General features: G+C 39.2%; 1 protein-coding gene and 1 long non-coding RNA gene across 2 annotated transcripts in view; one reads left to right on the top strand and one right to left on the bottom strand.

Annotated features, from left to right (window-relative positions):
• Positions 1-867: 867 nt before the first annotated feature.
• Positions 868-23,014, bottom strand: part of COL9A1 (collagen type IX alpha 1 chain) — an 87,400-nt gene continuing 65,253 nt past the window's right edge. Inside the window, exons 34-38 of the mRNA XM_019417659.2 lie at positions 18,935-19,081; positions 18,657-18,711; positions 16,862-17,050; positions 10,158-10,235; positions 868-1,801 (exon numbers count right to left, since the gene is read on the bottom strand). Of these exons, the coding sequence (XP_019273204.1) occupies positions 1,617-1,801; positions 10,158-10,235; positions 16,862-17,050; positions 18,657-18,711; positions 18,935-19,081 (654 nt within the window). The 3' untranslated portion in view covers positions 868-1,616. The remainder of the gene's footprint in view (positions 1,802-10,157; positions 10,236-16,861; positions 17,051-18,656; positions 18,712-18,934; positions 19,082-23,014) is intronic.
• On the top strand, positions 4,958-22,281 carry LOC109248203 (uncharacterized). The gene is made up of 3 exons (XR_002071954.2): positions 4,958-5,439; positions 6,455-6,557; positions 22,021-22,281. It is a non-coding gene; the product is annotated as an uncharacterized LOC109248203 (long non-coding RNA).

The following is a 23,014-nucleotide window of genomic DNA, read 5'->3' as shown; positions in this document are numbered from 1 at the left end:
AATAAATAAATAAATAAATCTTAAATAAAACATAAATCCAAATACAGATTACATAATGATTGATTTGGCCAAACAAATAGGGCTAATATTTTTGAATGTATAACAAGTACACGTGAGAAAAATTGATATCAAAGATCCTGTTAGGGCTTATGCCCCCATGACTTGAGAAAATTGAATTCCATAAACTAACTGAAGATATTGACTGTTTCGAGCACTGCGCTATGCCCCGGGGAGAAGTTACTCACATGCACTGTGACATAAAATTAATATAGTAAGTCTGATCAATAGTTTATAGAAATGTCTATAAAACAGCTAGTCAATGTGACCACGTAAATATAGTAATAAAGTGCTTGAGTGGTCAGGCAATACCTGTCTTATTGATAAGAATTCGGTGCTTTAGCTGAGCTGTGATTATAAAATGTCTAAGAAAAGTGGTGGAACAGAAGTCATTTTTGCAGCAGTGAAGTTATGAATAGGAGGGAGCTAACAAACCATTGAAATGAAAGCAGTGGTTCCTAACCTAGAAACCAAGTGCTTAAGTGGTCTATGAAGTCTCTGAAATAGTCTACAAACATATTTGCACATATGCACTCGTGTGTTTTTCTGGGATGATGGCCCCATAGCTTTCATTAGAATTTCAAAAAAGGTCCTTGAAGCTCTCCCCCATGCTACACACATACATACAAAGAACTGTGGCAGGGTAATGACCCCTAGGGAACAGGAAGGGCTTAATGTCTCTACAGAAACAAAGCACTAATATTATAAACATGCCTATAGAAATACCAGGAATTTAATATTTTTCATTGTACCTAATAAGTTCAGTGACTTCTTTTCATTGAACATGATTATAAGAAAACATGCAAGAGCTTAAGAAACCATATTTATTTTTTTGGTACAACCAGAGATGTTACCTCAAACCTTGAAAATAAATAATCTTATCAATAAAACTTACGAATGGCAGGATATTAAAATTCCTTCTTTGCTTTCACATAGAAGAGCTCAAAAATTAATGGGTTTGGGATACAGTACAGTTTAACAAAAATCCAGGCTGCCTACGAAAACCAGCAAGTGATGTACGGAAATTGTTGCATGGGGCAGAGCACATTCTTGCTGCTCCCAAGAGGACACATTGATGGGAATTTTAAGCACCAATTCTACTGACTGCAGTGAGGTTTCTTCAGAACTAGCCTGCTAATCCTCTGTATAGCTGAAATGATAATCTGAGAACAACATCTAAATGAAAAATGAAAATAACTACTACAACTGAGGTAAACCAAACAGTTGTTTTTGTTTATTGGCACAGTGGCCCATGATAGATCACATACATATAGCACACTAAAGTTCAAGATCCTGGGAATGGGATTATAAATTTATTTAAAGGGAGGGTTTTAGGTTTTCTGATTTTTTTTGTATCCGATGACTCTGCTGTTTCCTCTCCAAGAAAAAAGAAAGGATTTATTGAATAGCACCATTGTTTTAAATCTGTCAAATAAGACTTATGTAATAACTTTGAAGGTAATGCATTGTTGTCTTTTGCCTCAGCTTCGGTGGTGTTTCCCCTCCAAGCCCCTTTGCCAGGCATTGTTTATGCAGACAGCCACGCAGCACTTAGCTTTTCACTGATCAGGCCCTTTGCTAAATGCTCGTTGACCAGCCTGCATGGTGCAGGAGGCTGGCTCACAAAAACCAGGAGGCCCAGGAGGTCCCGGGGGGCCGGGTACACCAGGAATTCCTGCCACCCCAGGGGGGCCTCGCTCGCCATCCCGGCCATTCCTCCCATAGCTGGCAGGACCTGGTTCACCTGAAACACACAAATGATTGCACATGTAAACAGGAGAGCCCCAATGGCTGCAAACTAACAGATGGCACTGGACCCCCTCCCCTAGCCAGCAGTGTGCACCTAGGAGCTTAATAAGTGCTTTTGGAAATGATGAAGACATGATGTCATGTTAAAATTCTTTCACTGAACTTGGGTTTCTTAGAAATTAAAAGAGGAAGGAGACCTCAGCATCTCTAACCCACATTTCCAAAGTTCAGTAGAGCTGAACTACCCAGTATGGTAGCATCTAGATGCTTTGAAAACTCAGTGTAAAACTTTAATATGTTTAATTAATAATGTTGATTGTTATTACATGACATGATATATTTTGCAATGATAATATCTTGGACACAATTGGCTAAATAAACTGTATTATGAAAATTAATCTCACCTGATTCTTATGACTTTGTTAATGTGGCTACTAGCAGATTTAAAATTATGTACACAACTCTCATTGTGGCTCACATTATATTTTTCCAGTGGCATCATCCCTACTAAGTGATCAATCTCCAGACAGTGAGTAGAAGTATAGGTCAGGGGTTAGAACAGGATTTAGAGGCAGAAAGATAGCCTTAAGTTCTTGCTCTGCCATTTGTGAATGGGGTGACATTAGCAAGTCACTAACCTCTTAGTTTCTTCATCTACAAGACAGGATGATGCTTCCTTAAAAGTAAATTCCAATGCCTGAAAGCATCTGATACATAGGGGCTATTATTATGTTCATGAGGATATCACTGATTGATGTCTTTTAGAAGCATGTGCAGGGCACCTACAAAGTTCCCAGATGTTTTCCCATCAGGGGCTAACCCCTACATGAACTTTATCATGGCCTAAGTTCCTCAGGAGCATTTTTTCCCTTTGTCACATTCAAAGGTTGTTTGATCACCCCGTGTGGCATGTTCTCTGAGGCATGGCACCCAATACAGAGGGGAGTTTCTGCTGAATGTTTACCCACCCCATCACATCAGCAGTGCTCTCATACTCTTAGCACAAAGGTGGTGGTAAGAAATCTGTGTAAGACAAATTGTATACGCCATGATGATATAGTTCTATAGAGCTCCTCTTACCTCAGCCATTCAGCCAAGATGGTGAGCATGTTCAATTACACATTTGCTTAGGTTAAGGCAGTTTCCTTCTTTCTCAGTGGTTTTAGTTCTCTTTTTCTATTTTAGTGGTCTTATTAATATATGTCCTGTATTGGTCTTATTATAGTGGTCTGGTCTTATTAAGTGTTCTTATTACATATATCTCACATACTTTTAGAAAGAAGGTAGATATCTTATTTTACGTATAAGATCTCATTCTTCCTGTGATATTTACAATTAGATCTACACAAAGCAAAATTATAGGACAACACTTTTTATTTTTATTTTTTTAGATGTTTTTAAGTAATCTTTACAAACAATGTAGGGCCCGAACTTACAACCCTGAAATCAATAGTCATACACTCAACCAACTGAGCCATCCAGGTGCCCCAGGACAAAACATTATTAAGAGAATAATTATCTTTGATTCTATCCATCTCCAGGCTGTAGATAAACAGAGATGTAAGTAATTTCCCTTAATTTATCCCATAAGCTTCCATTTGACTATATTCAGTTGTAATGAAGCAGATGATTACGTTTCCCTCTAAAGACAAGGCCCCTGAGAACATTTTTCTCTAATCAACAGCACCTATAAATACGGCTTTAGCAGGGCCTGTTCAGGTCTCATGACACAGGTGGCTGCTCAATATTGTTCTTTTAAGCTTTAAAAGGCCAGACAGACGTGCATAAAAAGGGTAATTCTCATACGCCTTATCATGGAGACATACCAGGTCGGCCTTAACAAAATCAAATCAAGATTAAGAGGAGAAAATGCCCAAAGGAGAGGTCACAAACCAAAAGACCACAGGAGGAGCAAAACAGGTAATACAGATCAGGTGGGCAAACATGGGATCGCCCAAAATGAGCCAACCCCTGTTTTTGTAAACAGTCCTGTTAGAACAGAGCCATAGTCATCTGTTTTGTATTGCCTCTGGCTGCTCTTACACTACCAAGGGCAGAGCTGTAGGGCTGCCACAGAGACCACATGGCCCACAAATCCCAAAAATCTGGCCCTTTACAAAAAAAGTTTGCTGACCTTTAAGGTAGTAAAGAAATGGCCCTAGATTAAGAAACACCCTGCTGGGGCGCCTTGGTGGCTCAGTTCTTGGTTTCTGCTCAGTTCATGATCTCACGGTTCGTGGGTTCAAGCCCCGCATGGGCTCTGAGCTGTCAGTGTGAAGCCTGCTTGAGATTCTCTCTCTGCCCCTCCCACACACACTCTCTCTCTCTCAAAATAAATAAACTAAAAAAACAAAAACAAAAAAACAACACCCTGCTGTCTTTAGGAGAAGACATAACACAAATGTAATGAAAACTGGTGACCGCTATTCCACATCAGTTTTAGGGAGGCAACAGGGAGGACTGCGGCCTGTTGTGAATGGCAGAACGGTGCCCCCCCCAGTTTGCTCCAGCCAACAGCTGCCCTAAGGGAAGGTGGGTCAGCAGAACCTCTGATCATTGTCAAGGGAAGCTAGAGGCTGCGTTTTTTAATAAACACCTCTCAATTTCTAAATATTATTAGCAACTAATCCAAATTTTTAACATTTGTAGAGCCAGACTCCTGCCTAAAATCTTAAATTTAAGGGGATTTATTATCTACTATTCAACCATATTAGAAAGCAGAAGGAAAGCTTTTTTTAGATTTTCATATTATACTTCCCCATTTCTACACATCGCAGGAGAGGCTTTTTCACTTGCTGCATTTATTCCAGATTCCTGCTAATCCTTTGAAAAAGAGTTGATAAGGCCATCCTGTGTATCCTTGATTTATTTTATGTAAAGCACATCCAGTCCAATTCTCCCTTGGGCAAATACAGCAATTTACCCCTTGAGGCTTTGGATGTCATCTTCGTCATTCTGACCATCATCACCATCAACACTTACACAACGCTCCCGCTTTACCATGGCCCTGAACTGTGCTCGTTACTGATCCCATTTTCCTCTGTGTGAAGTGAGAGTTAAGAAGGCATGGGGCGCCTGGGTGGCTCAGTCGGACTTCGACTCAGGTCCGGTCACGATCTCACAGCTCGTGAGTTCAAGCCCCACTTAGGGCTTTGTGCTGAAGCTCAGAGCCTGCAGCCTACATTCTGTGTCTCCCTCTCTCTCTCTGCCCCTCCCTCACACTCTGTCTCTCTGTCTCTCTCTCTCTTAAAAATAAACATTAAAAAAAAAAAAAATTTAAGGCTAAATAACTGTCCATCATCACACAGCTAGAGGGCGTCAGAACTAGAAGCAAGGGCCCTTAACCACTACTCAATCTAAGAGTATTTCCATACCTATTGAGCCGCTAATGCTACGTGTGCGTGCATGCATAATAGTGCGCGTGCGCGCAGGCGTGCCTGCGTGTGTGGTTTGGTGTTTAATGAGCCTGAATTAACCGGGAAGTAAAAGCGGCACCATAACCAAGAGTTAGTATTGATTCTTCTGGAGCTCTAACTATCAAAAGAAACTAAAGATATTTTTTCTGAGGTTTTGTCCTGTAAAACTGGCCAGAGGAAAAAAATCAGGCTTCACATAACAAATCATCAGTTTCTGGTGAGTCCTGACGCTGGGTTATTTACTCTCCAAGGTTCTTGGTGTTGTTTAGGAGCGTAATTTTGGGGTGATACAATGTCACAGTCCAAATCATTCAAGAAGTCTAACAGCTACATTAGCGAATATCTATAAACCACCCTTCAGCTCCTCAGAAAACAGATCTGAAGTGTTCTCATTCTGCTTAGTCTGCCTCATGGGTGTGTTAGCTGCACTAACTGGCTAATGATTACATAGTTTTCTGAAATTTCAAGGACCTATAAAAATGTTACTGCCAAACATTTCGTTATTTTTAAAAATGAATGTCATTTTCTGTGCGAACACTAGAGGGTAGTCATGTTACACTGATGGAGGCCAGTCCCTGCTGGAACATTCTGAAGGATCTACTGCAGGCTGCAAAGTGAAAGGGACTGTGTATAAAGGCCTTTAGGAAGGGGGGGGGGGGGGGGGTGGGAAACCCTGCAAGTAATTTTCAGCATTAATTTGGTGACTTATCCACGGGTTATGTAAAATGTGTGTTCCAGGGACTTTCTTACATATCCACCTTACGCTGAGCTTGCATTTGTGGTGTTTGACAAAGCATATGTTTAAGGAATTGGCATAAAATGGTTTGTTTATAAAAGATCCCCATAGCCAGATAAAACAGCTGCAGTAATGGAAATAGGATAAATGGCTACTGCTAAACAAGCCTAAACCGAGTGTGCCCTTGGTTTGGAGTTTTTTGGGTTTTTTTTTTTTTTTTTCCGCTCAGTGCTCACAAGCAAAGCTCACCTATGTGCAGCTTTACATAAGAAACCTGAATAGCCCAGTTGCCTAGTGTGACCTAGTGTGCCTAGGTAGAAGCCAGCTCTACCCTCCTCTCCTCATCCAAAAAGGGAAAGCATCGCAGCTCACAAGCTACATTCCTGGTGGTCACATACATATGATTCCTTATTTAACTTGTTTCTTTCCCTCATGAGTTTGAATGCACAGAGGAGATCAGGACCTAATATTAACTATTTTCCCTTAAAACCCCCAGAGCGTCAAGGAATTGGTCCCAAGTGGGCAAGTTTGGTGGCAGCAGGCATAGAGAGTTACTCTTAATGAGACAACCCAATCAAGCAATACCACAAAGGCCTCTGGTAAGAAACTGAAGGTGGGCATGGGGGTTGGGGGCATCTCAAGTCCCAGGGATCTCTAATCACCTCTCTGTGAGAGAGGCAGAAAAGAAATCAAGACACTATGTGGTTATGAAACATGGAGAAGTTATATGGCTAGCGTGGCAAAGGCAAGCTAATCCCATTACTAGGCAGCCAGTGCATCATTTTGTCCAGTACATGAACCTGGACATAGAAGGTATGAATATTTGCCTCTGTGACTTATTAGCTGACAGACCTTTGTCAGAGCAGGTGACCTCTGTAAGTCTGCATTTCCTCAAATAGAAACAGAGGAGAAACAAAATAATGACAGCTAAATTTGCAAAATGCTTGCCATATGCCAGGCGCTGTTGTGTTTCACATGTAGTAACATGTACACAGATCCTCCTAAGTAACTCTATAGGGTAGATGTGGTTCTCAGCCTTGGGATGCAGCAGAGAACTGAAGTGCTAAGAGGCAGAGTCACTAAAAATAAGTGAAAGAGCCGTGCATACACCTGGGCAGTTTGGCTCCAGAGCCCACCCTTCTTAAATACCTGTTCTGCCTACCTCTGGCTGGGAGAAACAAACTGGATGATTTATAGGTACTTTTTAAAGAACCGAGCACCACAGCCAACATGATAGCATGACGGTTACAATAATGACCTATGGTCCATATCAGGCAGTGTACCATTACAACCCCAAAGGGCCGTGTAATAATCAGTGCCAAACAGATACGGAGAGGAGAAAAGAACTAAAACTGTCCATAAAGCATAAGGGAATTCTGATTACTGATAGATAATTAATGTGTTAGTTATTTTTTTTCAAATATATCACATATGTTTGCACCAGGAAGAATGATCAAGTGAACGTTTTCCACTCAGGAGGATTTAAGTCCCCAATCCAACAATAGGGATAACCAAGAAGGTTGCAGGATATCCTGTTCTACAGGCTCTTTCTTTTAGGCTCCAGACAAGTCCCTGCACAGAGTCCTACTGGAAGTTCCTCCAGACCTCCACATACTAGTAATAGTCCTGTTACTATGATGTTTGTGAGAGACCAGAAACCACGTTCCCAATCACATTCCAGGCTCTGCCAGGGAAATTAAAGGTCCCAGCCTCTCAGCGGACAGTGAACAAGTGCAATAATTTACTGTGAACCAGTACTTTCATTTATGATTTGGAGTCAAACTCACCCAAGGTCAGAAAACTAGTAAGTGACAGAGTCAAGATTTGAACCCAGGATGTCTAAATCGTGGAGCTCCAAACAGGAGCTCCTACTCAGAAGCTCCAAGTACTAGCTTTAGGGGAAAAATGACCCTAAAAGCTCTTGTTCAGGGACTAATGGATTCAAGAAATTGTTAGGCTAAGTATATTCATAGTGTAGACAAGAGAGTGTGAGCTGACCTAAAAACCAAAGCAGCCAGCTTTGTGACTGGGGCACAGTGACTGTGCCTCAGTGACTGGGGCAAACATAAACCCTTTTGCCTGTGTGCTAGAGCACTTGGAAAACTGCGTGCTTTTGAAAGGTAGCTCAGCTTTTAAAAAATAATCTGAAACCCAGATTTTTCACTAAATAATGTCATATATCCTCTTAACAGAAATATAACAAAGGCATATACAAAGACCAGATTTCAGAATGGTACCAGGAGGAAGGGGCAAGGACTGGCAAAAGGCAGAGGAAAAGGAAAAGGAAAAGGACAGGTTTAGGAGTCTTAAAATAGTGAGCCCACGGAATTTTTTTAACAAATTATATTAAGTTTTAAACCCACGAACAGCTATAACAAATTAATTTTTTTCACAAGGAGGACAAGATGAGGACCAGTCAGCGGTCAGTGCTGCCAGTGGTGAGCCTGTCCTGCCTTAACCAACCTGCCCTCACACCAATGTCTGATGTACTAAAAAGCAAATCACGGAAGCCCCTTTCCGGTAGAGCAGTGGCCCCGGACCACATGTAAATCCTCGCAGTCAGATTCAGCAGCTCTGGGTGGGGTGCTGCATGTGGGCAGAAACGTGTCCCTTCATGACAGCCCGGGACACTATACATACAGAGCTGGTTTTCCCTCAATCTTCCCATTTTAAACTTAAAACATGGCTTATCAACAGGTTTTTTGAAAGTAAGAGTCACCAGAAATGATAATATATTTCTGATAAAGGAAAATCTTGCCAAGGGTGCAAGTTGCTGGTCCAAGAACTGTTATGTGGTTTGTCAACAAAATGGGAGAAGGAGAAACTGAGGCAATCCTGTAATATATAGATAATTAAGTACATTGTAATGATATTTTTATCAGCTCTAAACTACCTATTGCTGCCACTGATAAAGGAGGAAAGCACTCAGAAAATTCCATTTCCCTTTCCTCTTGTAAACATCCATCAATGAATAGACTTTATCGTACACTAAAATCTTCTTCTCTTGGTCTCCTGTAGCTTCAGCCAGATTTTCTTTCCTTTTCCAATCACGAAAATTTATCAATCTGTGAAAGCATCTTGACAGACTCATGAATCGCAGGGTTAGTAAAGCAGTGAGCTATCTCCAAATGTATTCATATTTAAAAAAAATTTTTTTTAATGAGAAAGCAATTCCCAGGAGCAACGAAATGGGTAATGAGAAAGCAGTGATGTTTTTGGCTGCAATTAGAGCCATGATTGAATATGGAAGCCTCTGTCAGAATTAGAAAATCAGCATTTCTTTTTCTAAATTTCTCTAAACCAAGTTTTCCAAATCCACCGAAGGAGTGTGGACCACCCTTTTCTGCACAGCCTCTCACCCTGCCTCTCCTCAGCTCCAGGGTCCAGCGCTGGGGGCCTTCCTTAGCCAGTGCCTCAGCAGCTATGAGTTTGCTGGGAGGCTCCAGGTCACTCATGCTCTCAAACCCAACTGACTTCCCCTGCTATGCTGCTTCTGTGGTTGGGCTTCTAAGTCATTTCCCAGTGGATGAGTGTGTGGCAGCCTGGACCGTGGGGACAGAGTAGCCAGTGTGCAAAGAGAGAACAGACGCCCAGTGAGAGAATCCAGGCTCTTCACACAGAGGTGACTTTGTTACCTCAGCCAGCACAGCTGTGATATGTGGCCTGTGCATGGCTCTTTGTGACTATAGGAGTTGGAATGTTCAGGTTTATTTTTTTTGGATATGGATTTCTGGAGGGTCTGGATGTTTGAAACAGGAGCTTTTAAAAGAAAATTTCAGTTACTCCCTGTGCAACATGAATAGTTTGAAAACTTAAAAACTTTTTTGTTGCTCTTTTTGGTTAAAAAATAAACAAAACTATCAACTAGGCTAAAAATGGATAGGACCTCATTCATTCAGAATTTTCTAATAAGTGCACTGTGGCTGGACCTTGACACAATTTTTTTAAAAAACATCTGTTCAAGAAATTAATATTTTAAGCCCTGACATATGTTTTCTCATGAGGAACACAGACAGGCATGATTTATAGATCATTTAACTCTTCATTAAAGTTGGTCTTGAAAAATCTGTGCTGGCCATTATTGAGAATTACACGATATGCTTAAGTAATCAAAGAGCAATTCTTTAAAATATTTTCCAATTCAGACTGCCCACTTGCTACCACTTCCTCAACCTCATGCTGCCATATAACACACTTACCTGGGAGACCCGTAGCTCCGGGCAAGCCCTTAGGACCTCTTCCTGGAGGGCCACGTTCCCCCCTTTCTCCCAAGTCACCTGCATTTCATTAGAGAAATGTTATGTTTCTGTATGTTTATAAAAAGAAAGTTCCATATTTTTAAACCTTAAGCAAACCCAAAATTGAGAGTTTTGTTGCCACAAAACTAGGTTGTAGTAAGTATGTAGCAAGGCAAAAATTGAGTCAATTAATTATATTAAGAGATCCAAGTGGGGGGAAAGCAAATGACCATATTCATAGATGCTGAAAAGACATAGGACAAAATAAAATATGCATTCCTGATACAACATTCAGTAAAATAAGAATCGATGGTTACTTCCCTGAGCTGATAAAATATATCTGCCTCAACCCAAAAGCTAGCATCATGCTTACAGGGAAACACAAGAAGCAGTCCCACTACAGACAAAACATTATAGAGATGGGTACTTTATCACTATTAATTGTCATTTGCTTTGAGAGTCAAAAATATCCCTATTTTCAGGTGATATAAGTGTACATCTTAAATCCTTGAAAATCAACTCAAAATCTACTACAAACAATGAGAGAATTCAGTAAAATAGCAAAGCACAAAATTAATATATGAAAATTAGTAGTTTTTACATTTACAAACAACCAGAAATAGGAGGTAATGAAAAAAGATCCCATTTAAAATAGCAATCAAATTAATAACTAGGAATACATTTGATCAGAAACATGCAAATCCAACAAAAAATTAACATCTCTAAAGGATACAAAAGGACTGACAACTGTTCTTAGGTGGAATGACATCATCACAAAAAGGTATGAGTTCTCCCTAAGCTGAAGTTTCATCATGATCTCAATAAAAAGATATTTTTAACCAGAAAAGAGGATTCTGAAGTTTGTACAGAAAAACACATAAGCCAGAGTAGCCACAAAACTCCAAAAAGAAAAGCAACATGAAGGGAATTAATCCTACCACATATTATACCAATTAAAATGGTGTGGTACTGGTACTTGAATAGATAGACCAGTGAAACAGCCCCCAAACAGGCTCCAATACATATAAGAATTTGTTTTGTAATAAATGTGCCATCTTAAGGTGGGAAATAGTCAAACAAGTCAATAAGTGGTCTTGGAAAAAGTGGGTAGCCAACTGGAAAAAAAAAATAAAGTCGAATCTGTTCCTCACAACATGATCTAGGATAAGTTACAAATGGATCAAATATTTAAATGTAATTTAAGAACCAGAAGAAAATAAGGAGAATTATTTTATAACCTCAGATTTGAGTTGGCTTTACTGTCATGATTCAGAATATGAAGGGTTCCTAAAAACAATAAAAAAGGTCAACAACAATAAAAAATGATAATATATAAGCAAGGAAGTCATTAAAAGGAAAAAAATAGCTCTGAAAAATGGAAAATTATCTGACATCACTCTCACAACAAAATAAATGGAAATTAAAAATAACAAGAAAGCTACTTTGAACTATAAGATCAGCAAAAATTCCAAAGTTTAATTAAACATATACTAGCAAGTCTGTGGAAAAATACATTATTACTTGTTGCTAATAAGACTGAATTGAGGCAGTTTCTTGGAATATCTATCAATATTACAAATGGTAGTACCATTTTACCTAGCAATTCCACTTCTAGGAATTTATCTTAGAAGTACAGAGGTTATATTGTATTTGTACAAAAACGAAATACACAGTGATAGTCACTGCAGCCTTGCTATCATGGTAGAAGATTAGAAACTAACTGTCCATGAAATGGTTAAATACACTATGGTACTTCCACAGAATGGCATACTATGCATCTATGAAGAAGAATCAAGAAGCTCTTTGAAATGATCTCAAGACATAATTGTTCAATGAAAAAAATCAAGGTTCAGATCACTACCAAAGGATGATATGACTTGCCTCTAAAAAGATGTAGGGAAGTATATAATCATATATTGCACCTTATCACTGATAAGGATATGTAGGAAACTAATAAAAGGGATTACCCAATGGGAAGAATAAAGGAAACTAAGCAGATGGGAGACAGGGGTAGGAGAAAAACTCTTCACTAAATATCTTTTAATATATTTTTAAATTCTCAAACAATATAAATTTAGTGTCACCAAAAATAAATTAATGAATTTTCAAAATTTAAAGTGTGCTGTCACAAGTGCCTACATTTCATTTGTGATTATTATTTATAGGGAAAATGCTTTGGACTGCAACCAACCATGTGTATTTGCAAGACAGTTGATTGAATTTGGGGATTCAGCAGCCAGAAAACCAAGTTTCATTAATTATCCTGGCCCCTGCAGAGAAACCTAGAAACTTGGCCTCATTAACAAAGTGCCCTAATACCTTAGTCAACCGGTCCTAACTGACTTTTCCTGCTCCCCATAGAAGGCATTATTCTACTATATCACTGGTACAGTATTATATTATTATTCTACTACTCACTCAGAAGAGGCAGTGGCATTTTGCAGTAAATTCTATATATAATCATTTTTCCAAACATTTGTGTCAGCTCAGCTTCATTCAGTATTGTGTCCCATTTATAATAATTTAAAAAACAAAAGCATGCATGCCAAAATAGTAAAAAAAAATCTAATTATGAAGTGAATGTTTAGTCACCATACTTTGATTTTAGCTGTGAATGTCCTTGTATGAGTATTTTTATCATGAATCAACTGTATTTCAAAAACAATTTAAATTTATATAAACACGGTATAGGGATCTAGAGCTCAAGTTTAACTCACATTCACGTAAGCTCTTTTTTTATACTCATCATCAACATGGCCTTACTATATTAGGAAGATATGATAATTAGCATTTTAAAAACTAAGAACTTAAGTGCTCTTGTTAACTTAGCAATTTAAATGTCGTATCACTCTAATTCTGGTGGCTTGCAGTGAGAAAAGAGCCAATAAATGTGCCACATTTTCTGAAGATGTGAGATGAAGATTATAAATTAAAATGTAACTTCCACACAGATAGTGAAAGTTAAACACATTCTAGAGCGAAGCCACATCAACTTTAAAATGTCGTTTGCAAGGACTAAGACTGCTGTCTTCATCCTGATGCTGCCTTGCGGTTACTGGTCATAGAAAAACAATTTTTAGAGACGCGGTCTGAGACAGAGCCACACTGTGAGCTGCTGCTACTCCACGGCAAACCGTGTTGCAGCCCGGCTCTGTTATCGCTGGGGTTAATCCACTTCTTCAAACCCCGATCATGTCTCCTTCCGAGATGTACGAAAACCGGCTCAGGGAACTAAAGGTCCACCTTTAATAGCTAGCCTACTGTGTGGAAAAATATATATAAAGAGCTTGTAAAATAAGCTTTACATAAAGTAAGAAGGGAAACATGCACGGTAACAAGAAAAACAGCTCACTGTGAATAGAGCGGCTAACGTGGAAGAAATTCTCTTGCTCCAGAGCTGCTATCTATTTCACTTATTTGAAAGCCATAAGTGATGCTTCAACTCCATGTGAGCAGATTAATACTGAAAAAAGTGCTAGTCACAGTTAACAACGTGTACTTTCTCAAGCCTTCATTTACATATTGACACATCTGTTTGACTCACACTAAAATATCTAAAAACATGTATATGGCCTTACTCCGCAGGACTTAAAATTAATCCAAACCGGGAACATTTAAAAGTAGTATTGACGACATGGAAGATTAATTAATACTAAGCAAAGTGAACATAACGCCAATTAGAAGTCTCCATGTTTCGAGCCTGGAGCCTGCTTCTGGTTCTGTATCTCCCTCTCTCTCTGCCCCTCCCCCGTTCATGCTCTGTCTCTCTCTGTCTCAAAAATAAATAAATGTTAAAAAAAAAAATTAAAAAAAAAAAAAAAGTTTAAGAAGTCTCCATGTTTCTGCTTGAGTATGTATAAAATGTACATGCAGAAGGGGCCTTGGTCTTAACATGTTAGTGTAGTATAGCATAAAACATGCCAATGAAAACCCAAAAAATATGAACATGATTTAAGATTTGAGTATGATTTCAGGCATATTTCTACCAGCTCCCACTGAAAATGTTTCACTGTGTTTTGCAGAGTACTTTTTTAGGGAAAAATGCTTTTATTAAAGGCTTAGCCTGAACTGCTAAAAGCTTTAGTAAAATTTATTTGTTCATTATTTATGTAGTAATATCCTTGGAAAAAGACTCGCAAAGTAATATGGCAGAGCAAGACTCACTGTCCCTTCTTTATTAGTCATGGAAAGAAGGCAGCAGGTGACACTGAAATACATCTCTTCTCTAATTAGCTGAACATTTAAATTTCAAATGGCGAAGTATTTGTTCTCAGGGAAAAACTGATCTGTAACCTTTGGCCAGTGGAACACTATGTGTTTTTAATTAAATATTAGTGTTATACTGGATGTGATAGGACAAGAAAGGTCAAGTCCAGTTACCTGGAATCATACATTTCCAAATTCATGATAGCACTGCTGGATAAAATCTGAGGATAGTACTCCTTTCTTCCCATACCCCAAATTTCAAGACAACTGACAGAAGATGCTGCTTTAAAGGAACCCAGTGACAATAGAGGGATGGAAGGAGGGTGGGGAGAGAAAGTCCTTTAGAAAAAAAAAAGACTGTATCACTTCTAGAGTATAAACTATGTTGTAAATACTGAAGAAAAATTAGGGGGAAGTCCTTTATATGATCAAACTATGCTTAATGAATAAACTTAGTGCTAGAGACATTTTCCAGGTTCCAAATATAGAAATATATTTTTCTTCCCTTCAAAATAAAGTTTATCTGCTAGAGCCAACTCAGCCCAACCCAGCCATAATTCAGTGCTGCTAAGACCTTCCCAGAGAGCTTCCTGAACATTTCACCTTTGTTTCCTGTGGCTCCCAGCCCTCGCTGTACATTAAAATCACATGGGGAATATTTTTAATTCCTGCGGCTCAAACCTATTAAATCAGAATGTCTGAGAATGGGACCCAGCTGTGGGCAGTTTTTAAAGCTCCCCAGGTAATTCCGCTGTGCACCCCAGGCTGAGAAACACAACTTCAGGCAGACTCTACTAGCATAGTAAGTAAACAGACATTCTTATTTCTTAGAAAATAAGATGGAACTTGAGGGGAGTTCTCTTACTAATTCAAAATTAAGTTCTACCCCACATACACAGACTTCCTTTTGGCCAAAGAGAATAGGACTGTGATTTCTACAGCCCCTACAAGGTGTTTCCAGTAGGAAAATGGGTGACTGCACTACACCAGTGCATGTAGCAGCACAGGAATGAATCATCTGGAGGCTTGTTAGAATGCAGACTGCTGGACCCCACCTCCAGAGTCTCTGATTGGATCAGTGGGGTTGGGGTGGGCTAGAGAGCTTGTATTGCAAAGGGGGTCCCTGGTGGTGCCGATGCTTCAGGGAGCACTCTTGCAGAACCGCTGCTCTAAAGGAAACTTACAGGAAAGGCTGAGGAGTCATCTGTGGGCTCTGGTGCAGCTGAACCAACTAAGTCAACAATCCACCGGAGGCAGCAGAGTTCCTTGGAAATTATTAACAGAGTGAATGTGGCCTACCCACAGAGTACCCACTCATGAGTTCCTCAACCAATAGCTAAAAGCAGGACAAAGATGAATGACTATGTGATTCTTTCAAAGAAAATATTCAGTTCTCTTTAAGAAGAGCTCCGAGCTCTCTCCATATTTCATTTTGTCCAGCCCCTTGAAAGCTTGGAAATTGTGCCAGCCTTACAAGAGGTTCCAATTAGGGCTCATTTTTTCACATACAGCAGTGCACATGCCAAAAAAAAAAAATCAAATATAATTAACAAAATTGTTCCAGCTGAAAGTGTAGTTAGCCAAATGCATCAGCAATTCATTTATAGATCCAAAAAGGCAGCTTGCTTGCCCTCTGACCATTCACACCATAATATTTATCCCTAATTGGAACACCACCGTTGAAAGAAAAACAAGTCTGTCTCTGATTTCTGATGCCATGCCTTTCTGAAGCTTCCGAGAGAACCGTCGGTCACTCACCATAAGACAGAAATTCCTGATTTTATTCAGCTCTCTCTGTAAATTATCCAGGGCACACACCCACCCAAGCTGACATACTTACTCACCTCAACCAGCAAACACCATCTGAGGCAACCAGTCCTTCTGCAGGTCCTGCTGAATACCTAACACACTCTCACAATCCTATATTTCTGCAAAATACTGATTTTAAAGGCTTAACTTGCTTTTAAATAAAAGGGGAAGAAACAAACTTGTTCACCTTCCCTTAAATGTTAAAGAAGGGGAAAAAGTTAGATTATACCTCAGAGCTGGAAAAAATCCATCACAACTAAATATCCAGTGTCACTTTTTAAAAGAAGAGGGAGGCAGCTTCAGTTCATGATGTAATTTGTCTTATGTCCAAACAAATTTCGTTAAAGTAACGGATACAAACATTCTAAGGCTGGTTGCCATCTCAGAAGAACTCTACAAGGATTTTAGAGTCTCAAAATAAAAATTAAAAAAGCTGGTTGATCCTTTACAAGATCCTGTAAAATTTATTTTGGACTATGACTGAAGTACTAAAAGTCAAGGGACCTTAATTCTAGTTTTTGGTCTACCGTTGTCATACAGCAAGGTCAAGAGGATGTCATATAATAGTTTTCTGATCTTGGAAAGATGTGTGAATACATCTGAAAAAGGATAGTGTATGTTCTTTTGTTCCACCTGGGCAAATGACTTACCTTTAGGCCCCCTCAAACCAAGAGCACCAGGGGGGCCTTTAATGCCTGGGAGGCCACGAAGTCCCATCTGGCCTGGGAAACCATTCTCTCCAGGAGGTCCTGGGGGACCAGGGGGTCCAGGCCTCCCAGGGAGGCCAGAGGCTCCTGAGTCCGGTCGCTTGAGACTAGCAGCCATCTCAGCAAGATGCTCTGAAAGATAATAAACAAAACAGCCCATAGAAGTCAGAAGCATGAAAGTGACTCAAATGATAAAAGGGGTATTTCAAGTGTCTTTTTTTCTAAATGTGTCCCCAGAGCTTCAAAATCGGTGGCGAGAAGTGAATAAAGTTGGATCATTTTTGCATGGACTTTCTGCCAAGAGGCTTCGCTGGTGCTGTTTTATTCAGCTCTCCCTGGATATATTTGGTCCTGCTGTTTTGAGACAGGGGAGGGGGGCGGGGTGAGAAAAAAAAAAAAAAAACCAGCAAGTCTTTCTGATGGGTATTGTGCTAGAAGGAAGAGTATGTCACCTGAGTCCTGGCTGGTTATCTGAAAAGCCAGGATGGGAAGAAAATGAATTTCTTAACATAGGTAGAAGTGGATATCCAGAAGCTTTTGAAAAGCCAAGGACATTGTCGAGAATTAGCATTGAGACGGTAGTTGAGACCTAGCCCCACAGTTTTAGTTTGAAGATATTGAGTAACCTAAAATATCCTGAGCATTCACAACTTCTTATAGATTCCCCTCTCAAAAGTTTTTTCATGCTTAGAATAGACAACAGACATTAAAAATAGCTTGCTTCCTGGGAATGTTCATAGTCTGTCTTAAAAATTAATAACTGTGTGGGCTTTTTCAGGAACCATTAAATAGATTAAGAATCATCCACTAAAATGATGAAGAATAAGAAATCTTTCCTATGAAAAGACTCTATGGGAAATATGCCAGTATAATGTTTTTTTTAAGGTGTGAAGGAGATTATGATTTGGAAACAAATTCCTAACCAACATTTTAAAATTGTTTAAATGTGAACATTCTAGTTTGCCTTATGTAAAACTTAACATAAAATTATAATTTTCTTGAGATATAACATATAAAATTGAAATATTCTTTTAAGATTAAGTGTCTGCAATGAAGAGACTTATATTGGATTTCAAATATAGAGTGACAATTTCATTCTGGGAAAGCTCTACAAGTCTACCAGACAAATTAGGCTATCTCATGAGCATACAAAAGAAGAGTATCACGACAGAATTGGTTCCAACCAGAATAAGTTAATTATTTGTTAGAAGGCCTCCGTGTTATAGGATCTCCCAAGTTTCTTTGTCCCCAGTTTCCTTTGCTATGTGACTTTAGAACTAGACCATTTCTGAAAGAGCTATGACAGACAACTGCTGTAGCCAGAGATGAATTTAGACAAAGGTTAGCAAAGTAAAAATATATCACCATTTTAGTAAAATACTAGTTATTAATTTTCTACCTATGTTATACATGAGTGGAGATAATGTCCTTATGCTTCTTATGGGCATGAAGACTGTCAATTATTTCACATATAAGCTACACAAAGAGCCAAGGTCAGTGCCGTATACACTAAGTAGTAGGATGTTAAGGAGGGGGAAGGATACCTGAGAATTTGTGTTCCAAAGGGGGAAAAAAGTGTGTGTGTGTGTGTGTGTGTGTGTGTGTGTGTGTGTGTAACCTTTTTTTTTTCAGGCTATAAGGTTTTGTGTGGCAACAAACTGGATAAAACAGTATTAACATTATTCAAGATCTCCCACCTTTAAAGCAAACAAAAGTCAAGACATTATGATTTATTTACCTTGCATGACTCTCATGCAAACCTGCTTTATGTGCTGATCTGTTGGTGCTCTACCCTGGGACAGAAAAAAAAGACGGTTTGTAAACAGAACCATAAAGAAGACATTGTTAAATGGTAACCTGACAGGCTCGGCAAGTGACCAGGTGGCTGGATTTACAAGAGAACCCACCCACACTGCTGAGGAGCTCGAGTCTGGGCCAGCCTGGCTCCCCACCCCCCTTCTGGTGCTGTGAGACTAAGTCTCCAACAGGAAACCCTGGGGACTGTCCGCCACTCACTGGAGGGCCCTGGATGCCAGGCAGGCCGGTGGCACCCTGCTCTCCCTGCACGCCTCGCGGTCCAGGCGGTCCTCTCGGTCCTTCCACTCCGGGAAGCCCCCGACTGCCTTCAGGCCCCCTCAAGCCAGGCTCCCCAGGGTTACCCACCTAAAACACAATGGCACGTTAAAAAACCAGGGCTATCCACAAGTAATGTTCTGCTTCGTGTTAATACAAGACTTACATGAAATTTGGGGTTTGCTTACATTTTATCTCCCAAGAGGTATTTGCTCAGAGGTTACAAATATGCTGCTCTGAGAATTCCAGTCTCTGAGAATTCCAGTCTCTAAGAATTCCAGTCAAGTAAAGCTTTTCAAAATCTTTCTTTTTGGTAGAGTTACTATTTCAAAATACTCATTGAAAAAATATATTTAAAACCACATTTTTTTATACTTTAAGCCACTTCCTAAGAACAAGTTAGTTGTTAACAAGACTTATTCATTTTTTGGTCACAAAAAGGCCACTGACTTCCTACAAGACAGGTTACTTTGTATGTCACCAATACAGAAAGCATAAAATAAAGATACTTCCAAGAACGTAAGTTATTTAGCTTTATAACATTCTGGAGAATTTAAAGAAGCCAAATGTATCCAGGAATTCTAAAATACTAACATTAACTAAATACATTTAAAATGCTGCACCTAACACTAATACATTTAAAATGCTGGAACAAAAAAAAAAAAATGAGTCCATAATTTATTGAAGTATTGAGGAAGTTAAAAATCTAAATACTAAAGAAGTTGAAAAATAAACTATTTCCTTAGCACAAAAGCATATAACAGTTTTTTTTCTGAAAGCAGACCACTAAAAGCATTTTTTAAAGTTCCCATCTACAATAACTGCTTTAAAAGAGGCTAAATTAATTCACTTTCTGTTAAGTTCCCTGTGGTAGAGTTTATGGCATACTAGTTAGTTACAATGTGCCATTGTTTACAGAATAAGAATGAGAAGATAAAAGGACAGGAGGTATTAAGGAATGCTAGTGCTCACTATAAAGTTCATAAAACAACTTAACCCTGCTTCCTTTTCATATGCGACATTCACCTAGAAAGAGCCAACTTTTTTAAACCTTCAAACATTGTAAGGAAGGGAGAAGGTGGTGAGGCAGGGCTTTCACTAGACACATCTGAATACAGCTCAGCAAGTGTGCCTTTTCCAATCTTTCTTTATGAAAAAATGATACTCATCTAAGTCAACCTGTCAGAATTGCTTCTATGATGAAATTATGGCTTAAAGACTTCCTGAAAGACAGTGTCAGCAGAGAGAACGAAGGATGTGCTCTGGAGGGTTGGGAATTGTCAAATGACTACAATGCAAAACTTTAACAGCTTCTAAAACTACCCAGAGGAGAAGCCAAAGTGAGTCTGGAAGTGCACTAAAGAACTGGCAGGGAACAAAGGAAACCAACTCAAAGTCCATCATCTTGTTGACAATGTCCGAAATACTTCTGGAACAAGAGACAGGACGTTTTGATGAAGAGATCAAGGGCCAACATGGCTAAGGCATCACAAGGGTCCTGGGTCTTTGGAAAGAATCCTTCAATTGAATAGTGGTATGCCAAAGTAGAAACTGGTGTACAGACTTCACCTACTTATCAGGTTGTCTATGCTGACATCACTGAGGAAGGTGAAGTGTGTCTGCTCATAATTATTTCCCCATTCTGGGTCAACACACTTCAGCTGCATCAGTATTACATGGGTGGTGTCAGACAAGAGGGGTAGGAAGGGAGGTGATAAATCAAGAGTTAACTCCCAAATTTAAATGAGACTCATTTTGATCACTGCATTGTTCACTCACTTTTTCCTTTTATAACCAGAATTCTTACCATTGAACATTACTGATTATTTCTAGAGAGGGAAGTAGGATTTCTTTTTTTTTTATTAACTTGTTTTATTTTTTATTTTTTAAAATTTATATCCAAATTAGTTAGCATATAGTGAAACAATGATTTTGGGAGTAGATTCCTTAATGCCCCTTACCCATTTAGCCCATCCCCCTTCCCACAACCCCTCCAGTAACCCTCAGTTTGTTCTCCATATTTATGAGTCTCTTCTGTTTTGTCCCCCTCCATGTTTTTATGTTATTTTTGTTTCCCTTCCCTTATGTTCATCTGTTTTGTCTCTTAAAGTCCTCATATGAGTGAAGTCATATGATTTTTGTCTTTCTCTGACTAATTTCACTTAGCATAATACCCTCCAGTTCCATCCACATAGTTGCAAATGGCAAGATTTCATTCTTTTTGATTGCAGAGTAATACTCCATTATATATAAAAGCTTTTACCACATCTTCTTTATCCATTCATCCATCAATGGACATTTGGGCTGTTTCCATACTTTGGCTATTGTTGATGGTGCTGCTATAAACACGGGGTGCATGTGTCCCTTCGAAACAGCACACCTGTATCCCGTGGATAAATGCCTAGTAGTGCAATTGCTGGGTCGTAGGGTAGTTCTATTTTTAGTTTTTTGAGAAACCTCCATACTGTTTTCCAGAGTGGCTGCACCAGCTTGCATTCCCATGAAGTAGGATTTCTATTACGAAGTCCTACCAAGGTTTACTCTATGTTTTTGTCAAGCGTAAGATATTTCTGTCAAAGATTCTTAGGCATAAAGATGTTACTTGAAGCTTGAGACTATCAATGGTGTTTAGAGGCAGTATGTAAACAGGTGACCTAATACTTTTTAATTCACGTGTATGTAAAGAGCCCAGAGCTGGCACTGTAACCAAGTCTGGGAGGGAGGGTCCTCTGGGGGAAAGTCTGGCTCGGGATGGGGCTAACTGCTTAGGCAGGAGGTAGGTGTTCTAAGGAAAGAGGAAGAGTGTTTCAGGCTAGGAGAACAGCACAAGGCATTACACAGCATGCCAAGCAAAAAGCACTGCAAACAGATGAACTTCCAGAGAGGTAGAGGTGAGGTTGGCAAGGCAGAGTCCACTTCATCCAAGACTTGTATATTTTGCTCAATGTCTGATTTTATTCTACCAAATGTTATTCCTGAAGGGTTTATGCAGAGGAGGGATTAATACTGGGGTTTATATTTTTATCTAGATGACACTGGCTGCTATGAGGATAATGTGTTGTACGGGACAGAGAACAGTGGAGATTCCAGAAATAGGAGGGACAAAAAGATAAACCAGAAGCTGGTGGTGGCGGCATTTGAGGTTAGAGTCTGAGCTTCATCTTTTCTCCTTATACTCTTTTAAAAATTTCTTTGTATTAGATGTGCATTCCTTTCAAACTAGCAAATCACCCCAGGTTTGCTGGTTTCTGTAACTGGTTCTACTAGTCTTGTTGTAATAATTGGTTCTATTATTGGTTCTATAATTCTGAATACATATAATCTCTAAGGACATCAGTTTAGTTTCTGTAAAATGATGAATGAGATGATCATTTTCTAGCTTTAATAATTGTCTGTTATATTTTCTTATGCATTATGACTTTGTTACTTCCCCAACTAGAACACACAGGAGATTGATAAAATTACTGAAATATTTGCAATGGTAAGACTGCCAATGAAATTTATTTATACTCTTATCACCACAAAGGACAAGTCAGTCCTTTTAAAATGACCCATTTGGGGCACCTGGGTGGCTCAGTCGGTTGAACGTCCGACTTCGGCTCAGGTCATGATCTCGTGGTTCACGGGTTGGAGACCCACATTGGGCTCTGTGCTGACAGCTCAGAGCCTGGAGCCCGCTTCAGATTCTGTGTCTCCCTCTCTCTCTGCCCCTCCACTGCTCATGCTCTGTCTCTCCTCTCTCTCTCTTTCAAAAGTAAATAAACATGAAAAAAATGACCCATTTGTGAAAGAAATTACCATGTATTCTCATTGAGCCACTTATGAAAAAAACTTCCTTCAGAGTAGTTAGTTCAAAAGGTAGATCCATTTACATTGTTGTGAGGTATTTTTTTTTCCTTTGGATGAATCCATTACTCGAATAAATTTAGACATTAATTTCCTTGAAGGTAAGTCCTTTAAGAATTGAATTTTATAGAGTGATTTCATAAAGCAGAGTATTGCATTTTCTGTAGTTTTATTGAT

The sequence above is a fragment of the Panthera pardus genome, unplaced genomic scaffold (assembly GCF_024362965.1).
Source record: "Panthera pardus isolate Hobbes unplaced genomic scaffold, ASM2436296v1 HiC_scaffold_17, whole genome shotgun sequence".
In the NCBI taxonomy this organism is placed as follows: Eukaryota; Metazoa; Chordata; class Mammalia; order Carnivora; family Felidae; genus Panthera; species Panthera pardus.
This window is presented reverse-complemented; position numbering and strand designations above follow the sequence as displayed.